At 35.2% G+C, this 22,177-nt stretch overlaps 1 protein-coding gene across 2 annotated transcripts; it reads right to left on the bottom strand.

Annotated features, from left to right (window-relative positions):
* Nucleotides 1-11,055: 11,055 nt before the first annotated feature.
* Nucleotides 11,056-13,098, bottom strand: LOC120165816 (putative 4-hydroxy-4-methyl-2-oxoglutarate aldolase 2). 2 transcript variants are annotated; one of them, XM_039175252.1, is made up of 3 exons: nucleotides 13,002-13,042; nucleotides 11,299-11,831; nucleotides 11,056-11,223 (listed from the first exon to the last, which is right to left on the bottom strand). In XM_039175252.1, exons 2-3 carry the CDS (start codon nucleotides 11,815-11,817, stop codon nucleotides 11,137-11,139), a joined length of 606 nt encoding a protein of 201 aa, XP_039031183.1. In that variant the 5' UTR covers nucleotides 11,818-11,831; nucleotides 13,002-13,042; the 3' UTR covers nucleotides 11,056-11,136. The 2 variants fall into 2 exon arrangements, with proteins under 2 accessions (XP_039031183.1, XP_039031184.1); XM_039175253.1 differs by having other exon boundaries at nucleotides 11,060-11,262; nucleotides 11,316-11,830; nucleotides 13,003-13,098.
* Nucleotides 13,099-22,177: the final 9,079 nt, after the last annotated feature.

Raw genomic sequence — 22,177 nt, 5'->3', positions numbered from 1 at the left:
GACACAAGGAAAACTTAAGTCTATTTCTCTGAATGGTGCTTCTTCTCTGCTTACCCTGCCCGACAGAGTCTACTGATGTGCCCTATGCTATCTCTAGTAAGGGACTCGACAGACTAAAGATGCCCTGGCAAAACCGATTGGCGTAAGCCCAAGCAGTGATCCTATTGACTCAGCTAATAGAATATGTCTCGGCAATACCTTTTTGCGGCAGCATTAACATCTAACCTATCGTTTATACCCAACTCCTTTTAGTCGAATGAAATCCTAGCCTTATCTCTAAGGTGGATTAGGCCTAGTTACTACCTAGAACCCGTTGTTTATGTAGTTCCTCCCTAGCTTCTCTCGAAGTCTAAAGATAAATTGCCAAGGCATTCTCTCGAACCTCATGAACCCTCCTAAGGAAAGGCTACTCTCGTAGCTCCTACAACCTTAAGGCGTTAAGTCTCACAAACAAAATAGAATAAAGCATGAAATAACAGCCATTCGTTAAAACAAAAACTTAAACATCCATGCGAACTCCCACCAAATAGGATTAGTTCATGGTGGGGTTCGAAATCAACAAGCACAAAGCAAGATTCATTCGTTCCTTACAACCCAATCAACAAAATATGAAAACAAGTACTAAGGGGAGGAGAAAAAGCCTTCGACGTGCACTGCCTAATGCTTCCCTCTGCCACCACGAGCTGCTCTTAGCGGACTGGCTCCTCTCGGATGCTCAGAACGCCACTCCCTTCAGCTTGTCAAGGATAAATGCCACGGCAAGTGGGATTGACGGAGAAAGATGAGACTTTCTCTCTCTAAATTTTTAAGATCAAATGTGGCTGGAACTAAAGTCCTCCTCAATATGGCTTCCTCCTCTATTTATAGGGGAAAAGAAATCCTAAGGTTTGGTGTTAACCATCCTAGGAAACCCCAAAACCATGGTTGAGTTGCTTGAGAGTCGAGCAGACTGGCATAATCCCTCTACAGGCGCCCTAGGACCGATAGGATCTGCAGGGTCAGACTAGGCAACGTCATCAATAGAACCGGTGGTTGAAGCGCCATGCTGCGGTGGGTATCTCGGGCAGAGCATGCGTAAAATCCGGGACAGCTGGCTAGAAAATATCTTCTTGTACGCTCCTGAAATGCCATTTGAACTTGGCATTTTTATTTAGCTCAGCAATATCCTTATGTCACGGCATTTTAAATCCTCTTTTCCTTGCTTTCAACACCTGTACATCATCAGACAAGTACCTTTCCCCTAAAGCAGCACCGCTGTAAAAATAAAATGCCACGGCAAACTAAAATCCACCACATGCAACTATATGCTCCTAAATGCATCTAAATGGTTCTAAATGGTCTTTTAGACATTCAATAACTTAAGTAAAAATGTACAAAAATGTGACCTTTTACGGAGTTATCAGTGACTCCTGAAGAAATTGAAGTCCGACCTGATTTAACTTATGAGGAAGAACCTGTTCAAATATTAGCTCACGAAGTTAAACAACTAAGGAACAAGACTATTCCATTGGTTAAGGTCTTGTGGAGGAATCACAAAGTAGAGGAAGCAACATGGGAACGTGAAGAGGACATGAGGATTAAGTACCCCTACCTCTTTGCATAATGAAAATTCGAGGACGAATTTTCTTAAGGGGGGAGAATTGTAACATCCTCAATACCGGGTTAGTGACTAAATTGGAAAGTTTCAGATTTTGGTGATTAAAATAGAATGAATGAATAGTATAAAGATTTATATGTAAATGATTGTGTAGGATTGAATTAAAAGGAAGAAGGAATGGAAGGGCAAAAGAGCCATTTGCAAGGAAAATTAATTAAAGAAGTGATAAGGATATATATGAGTACAAGTGGGATGAAAAGAAGAGAACACCAAAGCCTTCCAGAGTTATATTCTTCTTCTTTCTTCCTTGTACGTGTGAACCAAAGCAAAGGTAAGATTTCTGATTATTGAGTTTCTTCTTAAATTTAATATTGGGTTTTGATTATTAGATGATAACTAAGCTTAAGGAAAGCTTAAGCTATCTTAACATCAAAGGATGATGGAGTTAGGAGAGATTTAAGATTTGAAGTTCTTAAATGAAATCTTGGAATATAGTTCATAACTAGAATTGAAAGTTAAATTTGACTTGTCATCAATCTAGTTAAGATATATGAAGTGTTAAAAGTGGAATTCAAACATGTTGGACTATTGATGTAATTCTTGAATTTCATATGAAGGATAGGATTTGAAGGTTAAAGATAAAATAAATGAGTATAAATTGGTTTAAGGATGTGTACTAGATTTAAGAGTGAAAGAGGGGATTAAACATGAAGGATTTAATCCAAAATGAATGGATTTTCGGGTTCAAAAAGAGGATTCTGGGTAGAGTGCATCGATGCACATTCATAGTGCATTGATTCATCAAGGTTAAAACCCAGAAATTGTTTGAATGTGCACCGATGCATTGGTAGTGCATCGATGCACTCTTTTAAAATAAAGACATCGAATGCAATTCGTGCATCGATGCATAAGTAGTGCATCGATGCATCCCATTAATAGTGAAACATCGAATGCAATCGGTGCATCGATGCATAAGGAGTGCATCGATGCATCCCAGCAATAATACTACATCGAATACCTTTTATGCACCGATGCATCAGTAGTGCATCGATGCATACCTTCATTAAAAGATGAAATTGACTTTTCTCTTAGTCTAAAGAGTGAATCATTAGAGTATATTAGTTATAATACTGATATAGATCCATGTGTGATTATGTAGATACTAAAAGTAAGCTTATTCCGGAACGATCAAAGGATTAAAATCGAATCAAAGCAAAGCTAAGGTGAGTGCATACTATATGTTTATTATAATGGAATAAGACTTGTGATAAGTCTAATCCCTATGTTTATTTTTATAATACAGTAGTTGTGAACATGCATACATGATAATTATTGTGATACATGCATAAGATATATATATGTTCATGTGATATGATATGTGCTATGACCTGTGATATGAGAACATGATATGAAGTGACATGAGATACATGATCACAAGAGAAATGATATGAGTACATGAACATATGAAATATAAGAATAATGCCCATAGTATACGATATGAGAATTATAGGTGTAATTGGCATGCCAAGAGTCGAGGGTATAATAGTCCTTCGGGACGTAGTCCTTCGGGATGTAGGAGTCCTACGGGACGAATACTGAACTAAGGTTCGGTGCCCCATGAGGGAATAGATACGAGCTGTGGTGACAGCATTAGTGCACAACCTCAATGCACTCACATACCTCTAATCTCAATAATATACATGGGCTATGCAATTGAAATACCGATTTACAATGAAAGTGATACAAGAAGGTAAGTTTCGTATGTGCATTATATGTTATCGTGTGATAGATACATGCATATTGAAATGTCATGATCCAATGATAAGTATGAACATTCATAAGTTTATTGTTGCATATTCATTTATTGCCTCACTAAGTCTATGACTTAGCGTGTAAGTGATTTACACGTAGGTACCAAGAATCAGGAAAAGTGGAAATAGAAGTAGCACGGACAGCAATACTACTAAGAGATCAGATCAGAAGTAATTGACAAAGTATGTACTTGGTTATGTATAGAGTGTTGGCATGTAATAAGTGTTAATTACGAATACTCTGATCAATTTTGTATTTTATGGTTTTATGTAAATTAATGTGTTTCGTTTTAATGAAAGTTTTAAAAATTCCCGGGATTTTCTATAAGAGTCAAGGTTTTGAAAAGTCAATGTGACACCTCAGACTTGTATTCGGGTCGGATATGAGTTAAGGGTGTTACATGTCATTTCTTCCACTCCTGCTCCTGAAGTTAACAGTAATGATAATACTCAATCTTCAATATCTATTGACCATGACCTGTCTTCCAAGAATCCTAGTAAGGAATATGAAGAGGGAACTAAACTTGATTCTGACCCTCAACTTCAAGTTACTGTTTTGGACGATTCTGGGTTTCATAATCATCCTAATATTTTTGATTTCACGGTTAAGGGTTCAGAGATTGCCCTTGATCTTCGAGAAGAAAAAAGCATTAAATCCACTGAGTTAGGCAAGAAGGATGACTCTAATTCTCCATTGCAAACTAAGAGAGGCAGGGGCAGGCCATCTAAATCAAACAAAGTCTTCACAGGATCCTCCAACAGATTTGATTTGCTCAGTTCGATTGATGAGGTCCAATCTCCATCGGAAAATCAAGTTAAAAAATCTAGAGCAACAGCTTCTGGGGTTGCTGAGCTGATCAAAGACCTCAAATTAAAGAAAAAGGCCCACATTGAAAAACACAAAGTTTCAGCAGTTGAAAGAAAAGGAGGAGACACGGGCTCCTCGTCACAGGGGAAATGATCCTAGCATTCTGGAAAGTAAGAGGGTTAAACAACCCTCTTAAACAAGGCCAAGTCCTTAAAAGGGCTACCAAAAATAATGTCACTATTCTCTGTTTGATGGAAACTCGGGTGAAAGTGGAAAAATCTGCAAATATTCTTACTTCTACCTTTGAAAATTGGAACTGTATTTCTAACTATGATTTTGCTGTGAATGGACGAATTTGGGTTTTGTGGAGAAAAGAAATTGATCTCTCTTTATGCTATATTTCGGTCCAAAGCATCAATGTCAAAGGAATGTTCAAAGAAGATCCTTTCATTATTACCGCAATTTATGGTGGTAATAATGGAACTTTTAAAAGACAACTCTGGCAAGATCTAAGGCATATTGATTCTAATTTTAGTAATTTCCCCTGGATCTTGGGAGGTGATTTCAATGTTATTCTTCACAATTACGAGAGCTCTGACTATGAACTTATGGGCACGATCTCCTCTTCTGATATGCTTGAGTTTCAAGAAACTACACATGACCTTCAGTTACAAGATCATCCTTATTTTGGTCCTATATTTTCGTGGAGCAACAAGCAAAGTGAAAATTTCTTAGCTCGGAAATTAGACAGAGTTTTAATCAACCCTTCGTGGTTTGAATCTTTTCCTCACTCTTATGTGGAATTCATGGCCCCGGGTCCTTCCGATCATTGCATGACCTTGGTGAATCTAAGTAAAGAGGTTCATGCTAGTAGACCGAAACCGTTTAAATTCTTTAATTGTTGGACTCTCCACCCAAACTTCCTTGATATCGTGAGTCAATCCTAGATTATGGAAACTGAGGGAAACCCAATGAAGATCTTATTCACTAAGCTTAAACGTCTCAAAGCTAGTCTTAAAAACCTCAACAAGGATTTTTTTAGTGACATTTCAGGCCGAGTCACTCAAAAGCGAATGGAACTGAAATCACAACAAATTTGTACCTTAAATGGAGAAGGTCCCTTGGAGAAATAGCTTGAGCTGCAGAGAGAATTTAACTCGTTAAAAGAAGCTGAATTGATGTTTTTGAAACAAAAAGCTAAAGTGCATTGGCTCAAAGAAGGAGACAGATGTACTAAATTTTTTCACTCGGTCATTGCTACTAAGAACAAAAGACATACTATATGAGTCTTGGTCAATAATCACGGGATAGACTTGATTCTTTTGAAGATATGTCAGTGGAAATTATTGATTATTTCAAAAAAAAAATATTAGGCTCTCAAGACCCTAATGTCAAAGTATACTCTTCTATTCTCCTTAAAGGTTTGGTCATCCCAAATCATTCCTTGGAAGACATTGAAATGCTTGCTAAAGAAGTTACTAATGAGGGTATTAAAAAAGCCATTTTCAGTCAAGGTAATGACAAGGCCCCCGGTCCCGATGGTTTCACCTCCTTATTCTTCAAAAAAAGCTTGGGTGGTGGTTGGTAAAGATGTTCTTCAAGCTGTTAAATATTTCTTCCAAGAATCCTATATTTACCCAGCTTTTAATTCGACCACCATTGCTTTGATTCCCAAAATACCAAATCCCAATAAAGTTTCTGATTTTCGTCCTATATCATGTTGTTCTATGATTTACAAGGCTATCACAAAGATACTTGTAAATAGGATCACTTCTTTGCTTCCGGGGATTATAGCCCCTAATCAATCTGCTTTTGTCAAAGGAATAAGTATAGTGGACAATACACTCCATTGCGTTGAAAATTGACCTTCAAAAAGCTTTTGACTCCATTAATTGGGATTTCATTTCTGAAGTTCTCAAAGCTCTGGCATTTCCAACAAAAGTCATCAATTGGATTACTGCTTGCTATTCGAATGCTCGATACTCTATAACATTCAACGGAAGCTTGATTGGCTACTTCAAGGGTGCTAAGGGGATAAGACAAGGTGATCCACTATCCCCTATTTTATTTGTTCTAATTATGAATGTTTTGTCCCAACTCCTCAACACTGCTGCTTCTAAAGGGATTTTCGCCTTCCACCCTAAATGTAAGAATCTTGGACTCACTCATTTGTCTTTTGCCGATGACTTACTGATATTTTGTAAAGGTAACCTTGAGTCTGTTTTGGGAGTCATAACAGTCTTAGACTGCTTTTATGAGTTTTCTGGGCTGAAACTTAATGCTGGAAAATGTGAAATCTTCACGGCTGGAATTCCTCTTCATATCCTCGAAGCTATTTTATCTTCTACAGGATTTAAACATAGAAGGCTCCCTGTTCGTTACTTGGGTGTCCCTTTGGTCACAAAGAAGCTATCTAAAAAGGACTGTCAGGCCCTTATTGACAGTATCAAGTTTAGACTCCACCAGTGGTCCACGAAAAAGATGAGTTTTGCAGGAAGGTTGGAACTCATCAAGACTGTCCTCTATAGCGTTGCTAACTTTTGGTGTAGACAACTTGTCTTGCCTCAATCTATTATCAAGAAAATTGAACAATTGTGTTCAAGATTCTTTTGGAAAGGTTCGGACACTAAAACTACAGGAGCTAAGGTGAGCTGGGGGAAAATCTGTAATCTAAAGTCTGAAGGTGGTCTTGGTCTTAAGGATATCAAATCTTGGAACTGTTCAAATTTGATTCTTTTAACCAGGAAAATTCTTGCTGGAGAAGGTTCTCTTTGGGTAGCCTGAACTAAAACTAATTTTATCAAGAATCAGGATTTCTGGACCATGCCTGAACCACAGAACGCAAGCTAGATTTTTAGGCGTATTCTAAAATTACGTACTGTTGCTAGAACATTGCTTTTGTCTTCTGCAATTAACACCAAACAAATCTGGGATGAGATTCGACCAAAAAACAGCAAAGTTCCTTGGCATAATCTAATATGGTTTTCTCTTCATGTTCCGAAACATAGCATGATAACTTGGATGAACATACTGGATCGGCTACCTACCAAAGACAGATTACAACGGTTCGGGCTTATCATTAATGTTGATTGTTCCTTCTGCTCGGATGGAATTGAAACAATATATCATCTTTTTTCCACTTGTTCTCATACGGCTTTTATCCCACTTCTTGGTCTAGAATGCTCGAATGGGTAACAAATTCATGGAAGGGTAAGTCTCTAATCTCTACCATTTTGAGGCTCTCCTGGTGCTGCTTTAACTACATCATTTGGGAGGAAAGAAACCACAAGATTTTCAGGGGGGAAAGCAGAAGCGATGAAGAAATCATCAACAACGTTAAGTTAATTGTTGGAACTGTTCTAAGTAATAGGAACATAAATAGAAATGATAGCACAAATCTAGCTCTTTGTAACAATTGGGGTATAGTTTAATTTTTGTATGAAAATAGGTTTCCCCATTCTTTTGATACTTTGATTGTTCTGTTTTGAAGCAGTTTCTGCTATTTTGGGTAATAAAGCTTGTTTATCCAAAAAAAATATGTAGACGGTTGGACTCCTACATTTGAAAAACAAAGCAATAGAAAACAAGAATTTTTAAGGTATTTTCACCTTTTGTCCCGCATTTTCAGTGGTCTTTATTCAAAATAAGAGTTAGAGGTGAGTTTTTGATTACCTGAGTCGTTTGAGCCCTATAGTGAGGCCTTTTCGGCTTCATCTTGTGTCATTTGAAATCTCATCGGAGGAGAAGATAGAGTTATAAGCCTTCGTTGTGTCGTCGGAGTTGGGAAATCAATGAGTCTAGTAGAGTTTCAAAAAGTTTAGGGGTCATTCTGTGATTTTTTAGCTTCGATTTTGGGCGTATAGAGAAGATATCGAGGAGTTCCGATTCATTTCGGATTAGGATTAGATTTGTCTGATCACCACTGGTGGTGGTCGAAGAGTAAAATTATATCTATCTATGACGGTTGAGGTTGGTGGTTGTAGGTTCTAAGGAGAAGCGGCAGTCGAAAGAAGAGGGGAAGGTTTGTGAGTTTAGACACTAATAATTTTTTAGGATTAGAGATAAAATATCCTAAAATAATAATAAAAATTTTGGGCTAAATACTTAGGGTTGATTAAGAGTAAATTATGTGGTCAATCCCTCTGTGTTTTCTTTATTTTATTTATCTCCTAACATTTTTTATTTATTTCGATTCTAACCACTAACTTTTAATTTGTTACAAATCGATCCTTTGACCTCACTGTGAACCGTCCCGTGTATGATCCGTGTTATTTATGGTTCGAGTAAAATTTTAACTCTAACCAGTAACTTTTTAATTTGTTACAAATCTATCATACTACCTCACGGTGACTCGTCCTCGGTATGATCCGTATTATTTATAGTCCGGGTAAAATTCTAAAATGAACCCTTAACTTGTAATTTTTTTGATATTTTACATTTTTCAGTTCATTTTTAATATTGTTTGTCTTTTAATTTTGGCGTCCAATTATTACTTTATTCAATTTCATCCTTTATGCTTTGTTATTTAATTTTCTGCTTTTTAATTTGTGCATTTCATCTCTCTTTGTTTTAATTTCAATCCTTTATTTTAATGCCCTTTAAATTCCAATTTCTTAATTCTAGCATTTAACTTTCCATATTTTTTTATTTATGCACATGTCTTTCTGTTTTATTTTATTTTAGTCCTCTTGTTTAATGTATTTTAATTACAGCTTTATATTTCGAATTATTTCAATTTAGTTCATTATTATATTTTAATTTATTTTAATTTTCATCTATCTTTTTGCATGCTTTCTAATTTAGTCCTAGAATAAGTTCTTGACCTTAAATTAAACCTTTAGATTTAATTTTCTTTTAGTTTAGTCCCTAAGTTTAGGAGAATGTTTATATTAGTCCTCGCTTTTGCTTGAGGTTCTATTTTAATTATTAGAATAAAAATTCTAAAATTTGTTAAGTTTTAATATTATAGCCTTTATCTTAGTTTTAATTTCACTTTAGCCCTTAAACTTAGGAGAATTTTTAAATGATCTCTGTCATTGCTTGGGTTTCCGATTTAATTATTCAATTCAATAAAATTCTAAAATTTGTTAGGTTTCAATATTAGAGCATCCACTTTAGTTTTAATTTCACTTTTGTCCCTAAATTAGGAGAATTTCTAAAATGATCTTTACCTTAGCTTGGTGCTCCAAATTAACTATTCGATTCAATAAATTTTTAAAATTTGTTAGGGTTTAATATTAGAACCTACATTTTAGGTTTAATCTTTTAAGTTTTTTAAAATTTATAGTTTAATCCTTACTTAGATGAAATCTTAATTAACACACTTAATATATGACAATTGGTTATTTGACTGCATAATTTATTTTAAAAAATAAGTCATTGTTTATTTATTTTGGGGTTAATAATGTATCTCACGTCTCTGTTTGAGGATGATCATTACAAACTCTCGAAACATATCAACCTCCTTTTTGAACTTTTTCATCCTGATTTTAAAATTATTAAGATAATATTTATTTATTATGATTAATAATGAAACTTCCGTTTGTGCTTGGGTACTTATTATCAGTCATATTACATTTATATTCTCTTTTGAAATTTACATACATAACAAATCTTAAATTAAATAAAATCTCAAACTCTAATTTTCCAACTTTAAAACAAAAAGTAATTGACAAGTTATTAATTTTGGGCATTGTGGGATACTAATCTTTTTCCACGCGAAACTGACTCTTAAACATGATTTATAATTTTGCAGACCTAAAACATCGATATTTTAGTAAAATCAAAAGTTTTTATTAAAACTTACCGAATTTTTGTGTTTTAATCTCGCGTTAAAATGATTGACAGCGACTGTCCTAATTTTATAAATACGTCAAAAATCTTGTCAAGCTCGGCCCAAAAATCGTTATGACAACGCCTTAACTTTAGAGATAAAGACACTGGAAGTATAGAGCCCTCGTCACCGGTGGACTAACCATGAAAATTGAGATATCCATCAAAAGTCGAAGCAGACACGCTTGGAAACACCATTGTCGAGCAAGAGAAACAAGCTTCATTTTTTCAGCAAAACTAGATTAGCTATGCATATCAATTGCACTAGTGAAGAAAAGAAGTAAAAAAATGGCATCGATCAACGAAGCAGACGAAAAACAACATCAACATGAGAAGGCTGAGTTAAAGCGAGAGTCAAAGAGTGCCAACGTGACCAAACAATGCTAACTCAGTCACTCAAACGTACCGCATTAGTCATCTATTAATAGGGTAATGATTGTTAGCCGACAAGGGATCGATTTGTTATAAAACAATAACATTAGTGTTCAGTTGAACATCCTATTCTTTTTTTTTTTAACTTCAATGTTGAAAATGAAAATAAATAATGATGAAATACCTCCCAACATCTGCACAAATAATCATTTTGACCTTATTATTATTTTAAACATTTTACCCCTTAATGTTTAAATTTTTAGTCAAAATCAATCTTGTTGTATGAAAACTATTAGTTGACCAATGGCCTGCTGATGTAATATTTTTATATATATTTAATTAATAATGTGACATATGTCACACCACTAAAAAAATGATGTGACATATACTACAACATTAATTAAATAAATAAAAATATCACATCTACTTATATAGATTGACTGTTAGTCAATTAATGAATTCAGTGTAAAAGTTGATTTAAGTCCCCCGCCACATCCCCATTTCAAGCAGTAAGACATAATTGTGAGTCTTGTTACAAAATGCTGGAAGAACTTTTTCTCCATTGGATCTGCAACCGTTATGAAATGTTATTTTCTTCATATCAGATAACTTCTAATGGAAACCATTTTCAATGGATCAAAATTATTAACCATTCTCATTTATCAAAAACATTATTACAGACTAGCATACATTCATCATCTAGAGTTAATAGTACATCACACATCTTTATCCGTGGTTCGAAATCTTAACTCAGGAACAGAATGGCAGAAACACATTACATAGCTTACCAGTGTGGAATGGCAGAAACACATTACATAGCTTACCAGTGTGGAATGGCATAACTTACCAGGATGGAATGGCATCCTACGGATTTAATCTTTAGGTACAAAATGGCAGTCAAACCGATAACTCCATCTTGAGATGAGGATACCATCGGTGTCTGCATAAAGCCACTCCCCATCGCAGATTCTAGTCCCAGCAATGGTTATTGGGACATGTTTCTCCCCAATTCCCTTCTTATTGGCCTTCATCGGATGAGAATGAAGAGCTCTGACCCCAATGTCACAACCATTAATCTCATCGACATCCCTTACGCAGCCGTTAACCACTATTCCAGCCCATCCATTATTCTGAGCTTGAACCACAGGGTTGCCTCCAAGTATGGCACACCTTAAACTACCACCCCCATCTACAACCAGAACTCTGCCATTACCCTTCTCCTCGAGGAACTCACGGATCAAAACGTTGTCTTCAAACACTTTAAGAGTAACTATTGGTCCGGAAAAGACCGGGCGACGACCATATATTTGAAATATCGGTTGGAGGGCCCGAAGTTCACCACCTACAATTAGCTGTGGATTTGCATCACACACTTCAGCAGTTGTAACCAAAGCCATTTATTACAAACACCTTCAAGGAAAAACGACGATTGAAAAATATTCAGGCTCAGAGATGAAGATAAAATCACATTTTCTCAAAATTACACTTGAATACAAGCTATCAGACACTAGAAAGTTGGATCTCATCATCATTGCTAGCCAAAAAAACTACGATAATTTAGAACTAGTAGTATCACTAAAAGCAACAATTTATCGTAATTACGAAAAAAAATCAGAAATAAATATGACAAAAAAAACCAGACGATCTCACATATCATCTTCACAATCCAAGAACCAAAACAAGCTCTCCTCTACATATCATCTTCACCAAAACAACCAATTCAGATTGGGAACATTAGAAAAGACAAATTCATGCAGTTACTCTTAAAAAGGTAACATTCAACAGAACTAGGATTCGGTTCCCAGCACGAACCAAATGATCTCAATTGTTAAAAGATGCTTGTTATTCTAGAGGTCTCGGGTTCAAGAACGAAGTCTTTCGAACATATATTATCTTGCAATTACCCGGACTAAATAAAAAAAGGATTTGGTTCCCAGCATTCCCATCCTTAGATCTTCCTGAACATCCAAGCATTAGCCATATGCATAACGATAAAACAAAATCACCAATTTCTATTGTCATTGCAATCAGAAAGTTCTCTAAGATCTATGCCGAAATCAAGAAGCATAAAGAACATTGCAAAAGTTCCAACAAATCAAATAAAAACAACGAAATTTTAACATAACTAAATCGAAAAAACACACACACACATCAAGTCCATCAATAGGGCAGGTAAAGGGAAGACCTTAAGATTAAATATTTGGAATAAAATGTAAGAAATCGATTCAAATTCTTCAAACATAAGAAAACCCATTACGATTTAATAACTAGAAATGTCTCCTCCATACTAATATTGTTTAGATTCTTGATCAAACCGTTTTTTGATTTATACCCTTTTATCTTAAGCTCTTGTATTTATTATCAAATCTTTTGCTTTGCATAAACAACCATTCAACAAATTTATACATAATAGAAAAGTGAAACGTTTAATCTAAATAAGCTGATCAAACAACCCGATTTAAAAGATCGGTTAGTTTTGAATGAAAACAGTGAATCAATATAAAATGAAAAACAAAGAACATAAATTCGAATCAACGTCAGATAACTCAAAATTGGGGAAAATCAAAGAATAATTGTTTTACCTAGAAACTGAACTCGTCAAGGTTTCAAAAGAAGATGCAAAGTGAAAGTTGAAACAGAGAGGGGAGTTTGTGGTTTCAAAGTAGGAAAGAGAATCTGAGTATGACTGCTAGATCGAACGATTGTTTTATTGGTAAACTACACTTTTAGTATCTCAACTATCACTTTTATTCTATTGTAGTCATTTCTTTTCAAAAACACACCTAACATTTAATTTTGGTTTCGTTTTATTCACATGTTGCGGTAACACTGATGTGTCATAATAAGATAACATCATAATATTTTTGAAAAATAAAATAATTTTCATGTCAGCATTCATGTTAAGTATAATTTTAAAAATAAAAATAGTTAGATAATCAAAATGAGATAAAATGATAGTTGAGGTACTAAAGATATAGTTTACCATTATATTTTTTCCTATATTTGTTTAAGCTTTAACTTTTTTTCTGTTTATTATTACTATTTCCCCCCGGTTCCACCTGGCTATATCCGGACAGGAGATGGTGACTGACAAACTTTTCTTTTGCTACGAGCACATCTATATATCTATGTCTATATATAAAAAAAATTGAGCGTTTTTATAAACAATAAAAAAAATCATAATTATTTGTCAGACACTCATCCTCTTAATTTTATTGATCTAACACCTTTTTTGACAACGTGGCTTTCTTAGGGTTCGTCCGAGCTAGCGTCACGTAAGAATAAAGAGTGGATTACCATTCTCATCTTTCATGGGTTCTGACACGCATCGAAGGCGTGAATTACCATCTGCGCTTTCCAAAATTACTTCAACCGTCCGCCTTAATTACTAAGTCTCCCCCTATAAATATCCTCTCATATAACCCTCAAATCATATCAAAACGAAAATAGTTTATTTTTATCACTCATTTTAGCAATGGTCAAGTAAGTTCTGTTATTGTTCTTAGAAGGTAAAATTATTATTATTATTATGTTATAATCATTAAATAGTTAATTATTTTATTTTACTGTCTAATTTTTCTTTATGTTTTATAGTTATAAAATAGAAGGCAGATTGTTGCGTTTAGATGAAAATCATATCGCGAGTCATTTTACCGATACAGTAACAATTTATTTAATTTGTATTAGTTTTATTATTGTGAATATTTTATTTATTTATTTATTTAGTATTAGTTTATATTTTAATTTGTATATTATTTATTTAATTAGGGGAATGACAATATATTAGACATATTTATTCGTAATACTAAGTTAGAGATATCAAGTAGTGTATGGTCGTATTTAGTAGAGGTTGCATTCGGTTACATAGCTAGACATGAAGGGCGTTGTAACCTTGAAAGCAATCTTATTTCTGCAATGGTCAAGAGGTGGAGATCGGAGACACACACGTTCCATATTCCATGTGGGGATTGTACGATTACACTGGAGGATGTTTCCTTACATCTGGGGCTGTTGGTAAATGGGGATGCCATTTCGGGTATGGCGGATAGTGATTGGCGTTCGTTGTGCGAGGAGTATCTTGGAGGTATCTCGCCTGATTTCAATCGTGGTCGAATATCGTTACTATGGTTGGCGACATATATTGAACATTTGAGTGAAGATTGTTCCGAGGAACAGGCTAAAAGATCTACACGAGCTTGCATATTACGACTAATAAGAGAGATCTTGATGCTCGATAAATTTTCATGGCTTCTACTTTCTATATGTTTCTGTCATTGAAATGTATGAAGGCTTAGAACTAGGGTAGCGGAGTAATGTTGTCTTAGTTTAGGTTTTAACCCATTTGACTTTTTTCCTTCTCGTAGCTTGCTATCGTTGACTAATGTGTATCATTCTCTTCATGTTTCCCCTTTTTAAATTGAGAAAATAACTTCAGTGACCGAAAATGCCTTATAATATATGATTTTAACCAACTTTTTTGGGATTTGCGAAAATGAACAAAAAATTCGCAACGCGAACTCCAATTTCGCAACTCAGTTTCCAAATTCGCAACTCAGTTTCTGCAATCGCAACGAAAATTTCTTTCTCGCAACGCGATTTCTAAATTCGCAACACGGAATTTCAATTCGCAACTCGATTTCTGAATTCGTAACGCAAATTTCTTTTTCGCAACACAAGTTTCCTTTTCGCAACAAGATTTTTTAAATCGCAACATGAATTTTGTTTTCGCAACTCGATTTTCGAATTCACAATACGAATTTTAATTTCGCAACAACTTTTATTTTCGCAACACAAATGTTTTGGGTATATAAACTACGCAGCAGCAACAACTCATAACCTAAATCCCTAAATCGCAACTCATTCCATCTCCATCTATAATTTTCTCCGGCGACATCCGTTCCTATATCCAACGACATCCTTCCCCATCTCTAATTTTTTTACATAATTTTATTTCTATATAATTTTTCAATGATTTCTCTCCCAAATTATCAACTATCAACTTAATAAATGTATGTTTTTCTCTAAGTTAGTGATAATATCTAGTTTATAGCTCATTTGTTTAGTAAATTAATTTACAATTTGTAGAATGAAATCATCTAATGTTGATTATGTTTGGATAGATTTGTGTTTTGGAGGGTCATGGGAGAATGTTCATAGTGTTTTACAATATATGCCTTTACTCATGAATCTTCAACTAAAACTGTCATTAAAAAAGTTAACTTATGAAACTCTAATGTTACGTGTTGCAAAGAAATTGAATTTAGAGCCCTAAGTGGATTTAGGCTATCTTATCAAAGAAAAGGTAAAGTTTATTTGTTAACCGACAATGAAGATGTTGAACGATTCATTGCTTACATTAGTGTTTCGCAAGAAGATGATGTTACATTGTATGTTGTTGAACCTAGAAGTAGTGAAGTTGGGTCAGTAGCTGGTAGTAATCAACTAAGTTATTCAACCCCAGTTTATGGTGCTCACAATGTACAACGTTGTTATCAACCTCAAAATTTAATGGTTCCACCATAATTTCATCACCAAGAAAATTTTGTTTCACCACATTTCCAATACCAAATTCAATATCAAACACAATCTCAAAACCCACAACCTTTCCCTAATCCAAATCCCAATCAACTTTCAGCACCAAATTCCGATTTTCGTATTGACCAGTTAGACGATGATGAACCAACAGAAAACAATTGTGAGTACTAGTCAGTATTCAAAATTTGATCTTGGTCAATACCCAAACTTTGATCTTGGCCAATACTCAGATTTTGATGATGTTTCAGAAGAAGAAACAGACCCTGCGTGTAATGATTTTGATATTGGTCAATACCCGAATTTTGATGATGAAACAGCCGATGCCGAGGAATATGTTGTTGATGATAATGAGGAGGAAGTTACGACTATGAATAAACATGTTGAACATCCATTCTGTAATTCATATAACCCTGAAGAAGAAGAAGAAGAAGTCCCCGAAGAAAAGAAAAAGAAGAAAATGCCACGGGAGTATAACTGGAATATGCCAGAATTACTTCAGATACCGGAAGAAGAGTTGGTAAAGATAGCAGTTGATTGTTACACAAAAGTTATTCGTATCAAGAAAGATGATTGTTTTGATACAAAGGAAGACTTGAAGATAGCTTTGTATACGAAATATGTGGAAGATGGCTATCAACTAAAAGTTAACAAATCAAGCAAATATCGTTTCGAAACAAAGTGTATGATTGACAAAAACTGTACGTGACGTATGATTGCAAAGAGGATAAAAGATTGCAAAATGTTTTAAGTTATGACTTTTATTGATAAACATACATGTTCAAGAACCCAAGTTTTTCCTCACCATAGACAGGCAAACAAAAAGGTGTTGAGTGGTTTTCTGGTTGAGTTAATGTTTTTGAATGGCAGGGTATATCGAGGACATGAAATTATGACTGACATGAATGCTCGGTTCAAGATTAGTGTCTCATATTCTCAAGCTTGGAAAGCCAAATGTTATGCCTTGGAATTGTTGAGGGGGTCACCAGAAGCATCGTTTGCCCAATTGATGGCTTATTGTCACAATTTAAAGCTGAAAAATCCTGGGTCGATAACTCATATCATAACAGATAGAGATGGATGCTTTGAGTTACTGTTTATCTCCATTGGTACTGCAGTTAGTAAATCAATATAATTTTGTTGACTCGTTTTTGTTAGTTACATGCATTTCACATTTAAATGATTATATTTCTTATGTATATTATTTTGTAGATTCGTTCGTTTATTACTTGCATGTGCCCAGTTATTATAGTTGACGGAGCACATTTAAAAGGTCGATACCATGGAGTAAACTTATTAGCAGTAGCCATGGATGCTAATAATGGGATACTGCCAATAGCTTACGGGGTTGGCAAATCTGAAACCTCTGATTCATGGACATGGTTTATGGGGCATCTTAGGGATTGCATAGGTCCTATTAGCAATCTAAAAATCATATCCGATAGGGCAAACTCAATTGACAACGATGTTAGAAGGTGTTTCCCAGATGCTTTTCATGGACTTTGTGGTGTTCATTTGTACATAAATCTAAAAGCAAGGTCTGCTGGTATAAAAAATCACAAATGGACATACTGGAATGCTGTAAAAGCTTATCAGAAAGTGGATTTTAATAAGAATATAAATTGTTTAAGATGTGTTTTGCCTCAATGTGCTCAAACACTAGAAGATGTCGGGTTTGAAAAATGTTCAAGAGTACATCAACTTGGAGCAAGATATGGTTTCATGACGTCTAATAGTGCAGAATCAATCAATGCTCTAAGTCGTCATTCCCGAAAATTACCCATTACTATGTTAATGGAATTTTTTCGAGCCTCTATTCAACTGTGGTACTACAAGAAAAGAAACCATGCATGTATTATTTCTTTAAATTAGTAACTTATCATATTTAATATATTTTACTAAGTATTATTTATTTAAATTTACAGGAACATTGGAACATCGTGTTACACCATGGACTGAAAAAAAATAACGAAACGTGTTGTGAAGTCAACGTCATGGAGAGTTGAACCATGTTCAAACACTTTGTTTGAAGTATTGGATAATAACTTAAATGGGCTTGTCGATCTAAATGCAAAGACGTGTAATTGTATGAAATGGCAAATATCTGGTTATTCGTATGGCCATGTTATAAAAGTTGCTCTCCATCTAAACCAAGATGATTCAACCGTATACGCTATGGATTGCTACACTATAGAAGTATATCGACAGACTTATATCGAGATTGACTACCCTATTCCACATCCTTCTGAGTGGGATATACCAGATGACTTACAAACAGTTTTACCACCAGTCATGGACGGCAGGCTACCTGGCAGACCAAAAAATCATGATCATATACTGTCTAAGAGTGAAGAGAAAATGATATCAACATGTAGTCGGTGCAAGGAAAGTGGTCATACAAGGTTGACCTATGGATCACCAGTGCCATCACAATCATCTTTTCCTCTACCAAAATATGGATCCTCATCAAAATCCAAAGCTCATATGGTGTCAAGCAAAAGGAAATCAAAATCGCAATCAAAATCAAAATCCCAATCACAACCGGCTTCACCTTTTGGGACTTATTAACTTAGGTGATTTTTAAGTGCAAACGTTGTATTATGTGTATTTTATGTGTGAATGCATACATTTTCAGTTAGACATGCATTAGTAACTTGAGTTTGAACATTGCTATGATCTGTTTAGTTGTTATCACTTGTCAGATTGTTGTCTATTATCTTTTTGAAGGTGTTTTCCTTGAATTTACAACGCGAAAGTCAAATTCACGTTGCGATTATTGCGAAAGTGTACCTTCAACAAGTCTTTTTTGCCTTCAACATAATACAGATTGAAAATTAAACAACAAATCAATTAAACAACATTGTAAATAAGTTTCTATATATATTTAAAACATTTGTTCACAGTATATCCAAATGCTTCTAACAATAGGGAGCTTACATCTAAATACATCAATTTGTTCACGCATATCACTTCAATATTAACCTGTAGAAACGTTATGGCCATGATATTTTCTACACATCTAAAACCAACAAACAACAAATTATTGAATTATATGTTAACAACACTTGCTCAAACTTACCAATAACAAATGGTTGTTTATACACACTTTCAGCACGCGGATGGAAGTAGGCAACGTCTCGAATATATCGCTCTAGCCATAAAATGGTGAAACCACAACCCTACTGCACCTCTATCTCTATCTGTGGGAGGTAGAAACTGCTTACCTCCTATCGTCAAACGTTCCAAGCACATGCATACAAGAGGACCACAATCCCCTCTGACTCCCGACGTTTGTTGTGGCACTGTCTCGTCTCTCATCATTGTAACTTTGAACTTTTTTGGCTTCTTGTTCCAGAATTAGTCCAATAATCAAGCGCATCCAAGTATTTAGCCAAATGAGTGCTTCATTCCTTACAAATAATATCTTTCAAATCAGATAATGGTATGTAATTCAACATGCTGTCATATACTATTGTCTTCAGGGATAGGAGCTGAAGCTCGACGAGAAGCCAATGGCAACGTTCCATAACAGGGATAAACATCTGTAATCATAAATAATAATTCAATTGCGCACATCAAATAAAATTTATGAACACCTTTAAAAAATAAATACTAACCTTATCGACCTCCCACCATGCAGGATAAAGGATAGCTTTTCCATTACCCAACGCATATGAAGCGTCTCTCTGATCCTTCAAGTGAGCTACATGAAAAGACGAAGGCATAATAGTCCATCGCGTCTTTTTTATTTTCTTCAATTTCCTTATAATCAGAAGACGTGACACCCATGCATCAATATGCTGTTTTATAAAAAAATACATATATTAATGAATTTAATAAATTTAAAAAAAAATCAAAATGCAATATAAGAAGAATATAAGACTTACCCCTCATTCGAAATAGTCATTATCTTCAACCCCTAATATAATAAAACACCCCACCAAGACCGATCAAGAAACAAATGCATACTATAGTCACTTTTGTATATGTCAACGTAACACTCATGGCTCCGCTCATGTAGATAAAAATCAACTGCGGTCTTAGCCCAAAGGGTATTATCCATAATTGTGTCTAGTAGTGTTCTCATCTTCTGCTGAGAAATGGTACTGGCCGGTAACTTATACGAAAACCAACTCTCATCCATCATATCGGGCATGTGAGGGGGTTTATCAATATGTTGACATAGTATGCCATGTGAATCGGGCTCTTGAACGGTGGGAGGGACCTCTTGAACGATGAGAGGGGCCTCTTAAACGATGAGAGAGGCCTCTTGAACGATGGGAGGGGCCTCTTGAACGATAAGAGGGGCCTCTTGAACGATGACAGGTGAATCAGGCTTCTTCTTACGAAGTCTTGGAACTAGTGGGGTGAAAGGAGACGTAATGGCACGTGTACGACGTTTGATGTGTGAACTCCATCGTGCAAGAAAAACCCGACGTAAAACATCTACCTTATTGGGCCGCTAAAAATAAATTAATACATAAATCAGTAAATAAATAATAAATAATGTCGAAAAAATATTATTTACATTTTCAGTATAGTATTAAACAAACTTACCTCATTGCGTAGAGTGTGAACCTCATTCTGCAACGATGAAACAATCTCACGTAGAGCGACTACCTCATCACGTAAAGTATATACCTTACCACGTAAAGCACCATTGTCATCGCGTAAAACATCTACCTTACCACGTAAAAACCGTACCGCATCACGCCATGCACGATTATCGTGACGTAAAGTACTGACCTCATCACGCAAAACACTGACCTCATCACGTAACTCACCTAACTCATCCCGTGGAGGTGGAGAACGGGGAGATAAATATCGTGGCATCTTTGCCGGTCGCCTATCATGAGGTGATGGTAGAGAAGAGGCTTGATGATGTGATGAAATAGGTGATGGCTCTCAGTGTGGAGGTGTATAATCGGTTCGATCAGATGATGGCTCTCGAAGTGGGGGTGCTCATCATCGGTCCCATAAAAAAACGCTTACTAGCTTGCCACCAATCAGTGGCAAGCTCAGCCTCTGAAATGGATAGTTTGCCTCCTAACAATATAAAAGCTCAAATAAAGTCAAACGTCTACTAGTAATAATTTGTTTATATATGGTAGTATTTGTGTTAACTTATATCATTCATCATCTTATATGGTAGTATTTGTGTTAACTTATATCATTCATCATCTTATATGGTAGTAAATCTTCCCAATCCAACAATCGGATCCTCCTCCAGGTAATAGCCTAGGAATACCATTTGATTTTTTGATTGCATATGTCTGCGTGCTGGGAAAAGCTTCAAATATCCAAATCTACAAACAATATAATACACAAACATTAATTTTAGTAATTATTAAATTTAATTATAATTTTGGAAACATTATATAGAAATTCTTACCTTAAAGGCCCAAATAAAGCCTACCAAAGTGTATTTGGAACCATGGCCACGCAAACTATGACAGTCCTCAAAGACAGACGACAACTTTTTCCAGGTAGCTTTCCATAGATATGAACCCCACAGAAACACATTCCATGCATTTAGGTCCTCTACCAATAATATTAGGTCCTCAGAAATAGCTTGTCTGACTTTTTTGCCAAAACATTCGGCATTCAAAAGTAATAAAATGCATACTCGGATAACATCAAGGTCATCCATCCGAGTAAAACCATCTTTAAGAAGTAATATTTTCAAATTATCGATGTGTAAACTGGGCTTCGCCTTTTCCAGGTTAGGAAAAACTCGAAATAACCATGATGGACGGGCGATATGACTAGTGTACTGACCTACTTCATCGTGTCCGAAACGTAGACCAGTGATTAAGCAAAACTCCTCCCGCCCAAAACAAGTATACGCTGGTGGAAAATGAAACCATATCTCTTCATCACCACGTTGTATCCTCTCGGGTAGATCGTTAGTCATGGTCTGAAGAAACAAATGGGTCAACATAGCATCTCTACCTGGATGTTGTACTTTCAGCCATGGCCCGAAGTAAGTATCCTCAAACAATTTTCTTTGTACAAGTGTAAGTGTCGACACAATTATAGTGGCTAGGCTTAATTTATTCCTTAAAGTCAATGAAGCCGAAAAAAATTCCTAACAAAAACGATAATAACATATCAAGTTAGATATACCAAAAACAACACTATAAACATACATGATATTAAACAGTGAAAATAAAGCCAAATATGTTTTAAACTAGTATGTTATTCACCCAAGTCATTATTCTATCA

The sequence above is a fragment of the Hibiscus syriacus genome, unplaced genomic scaffold (genome assembly GCF_006381635.1).
Source record: "Hibiscus syriacus cultivar Baekdansim isolate YM2019G1 unplaced genomic scaffold, ASM638163v2 tig00111614_pilon, whole genome shotgun sequence".
Lineage (NCBI taxonomy): Eukaryota > Viridiplantae > Streptophyta > Magnoliopsida > Malvales > Malvaceae > Hibiscus > Hibiscus syriacus.
This window is presented reverse-complemented; position numbering and strand designations above follow the sequence as displayed.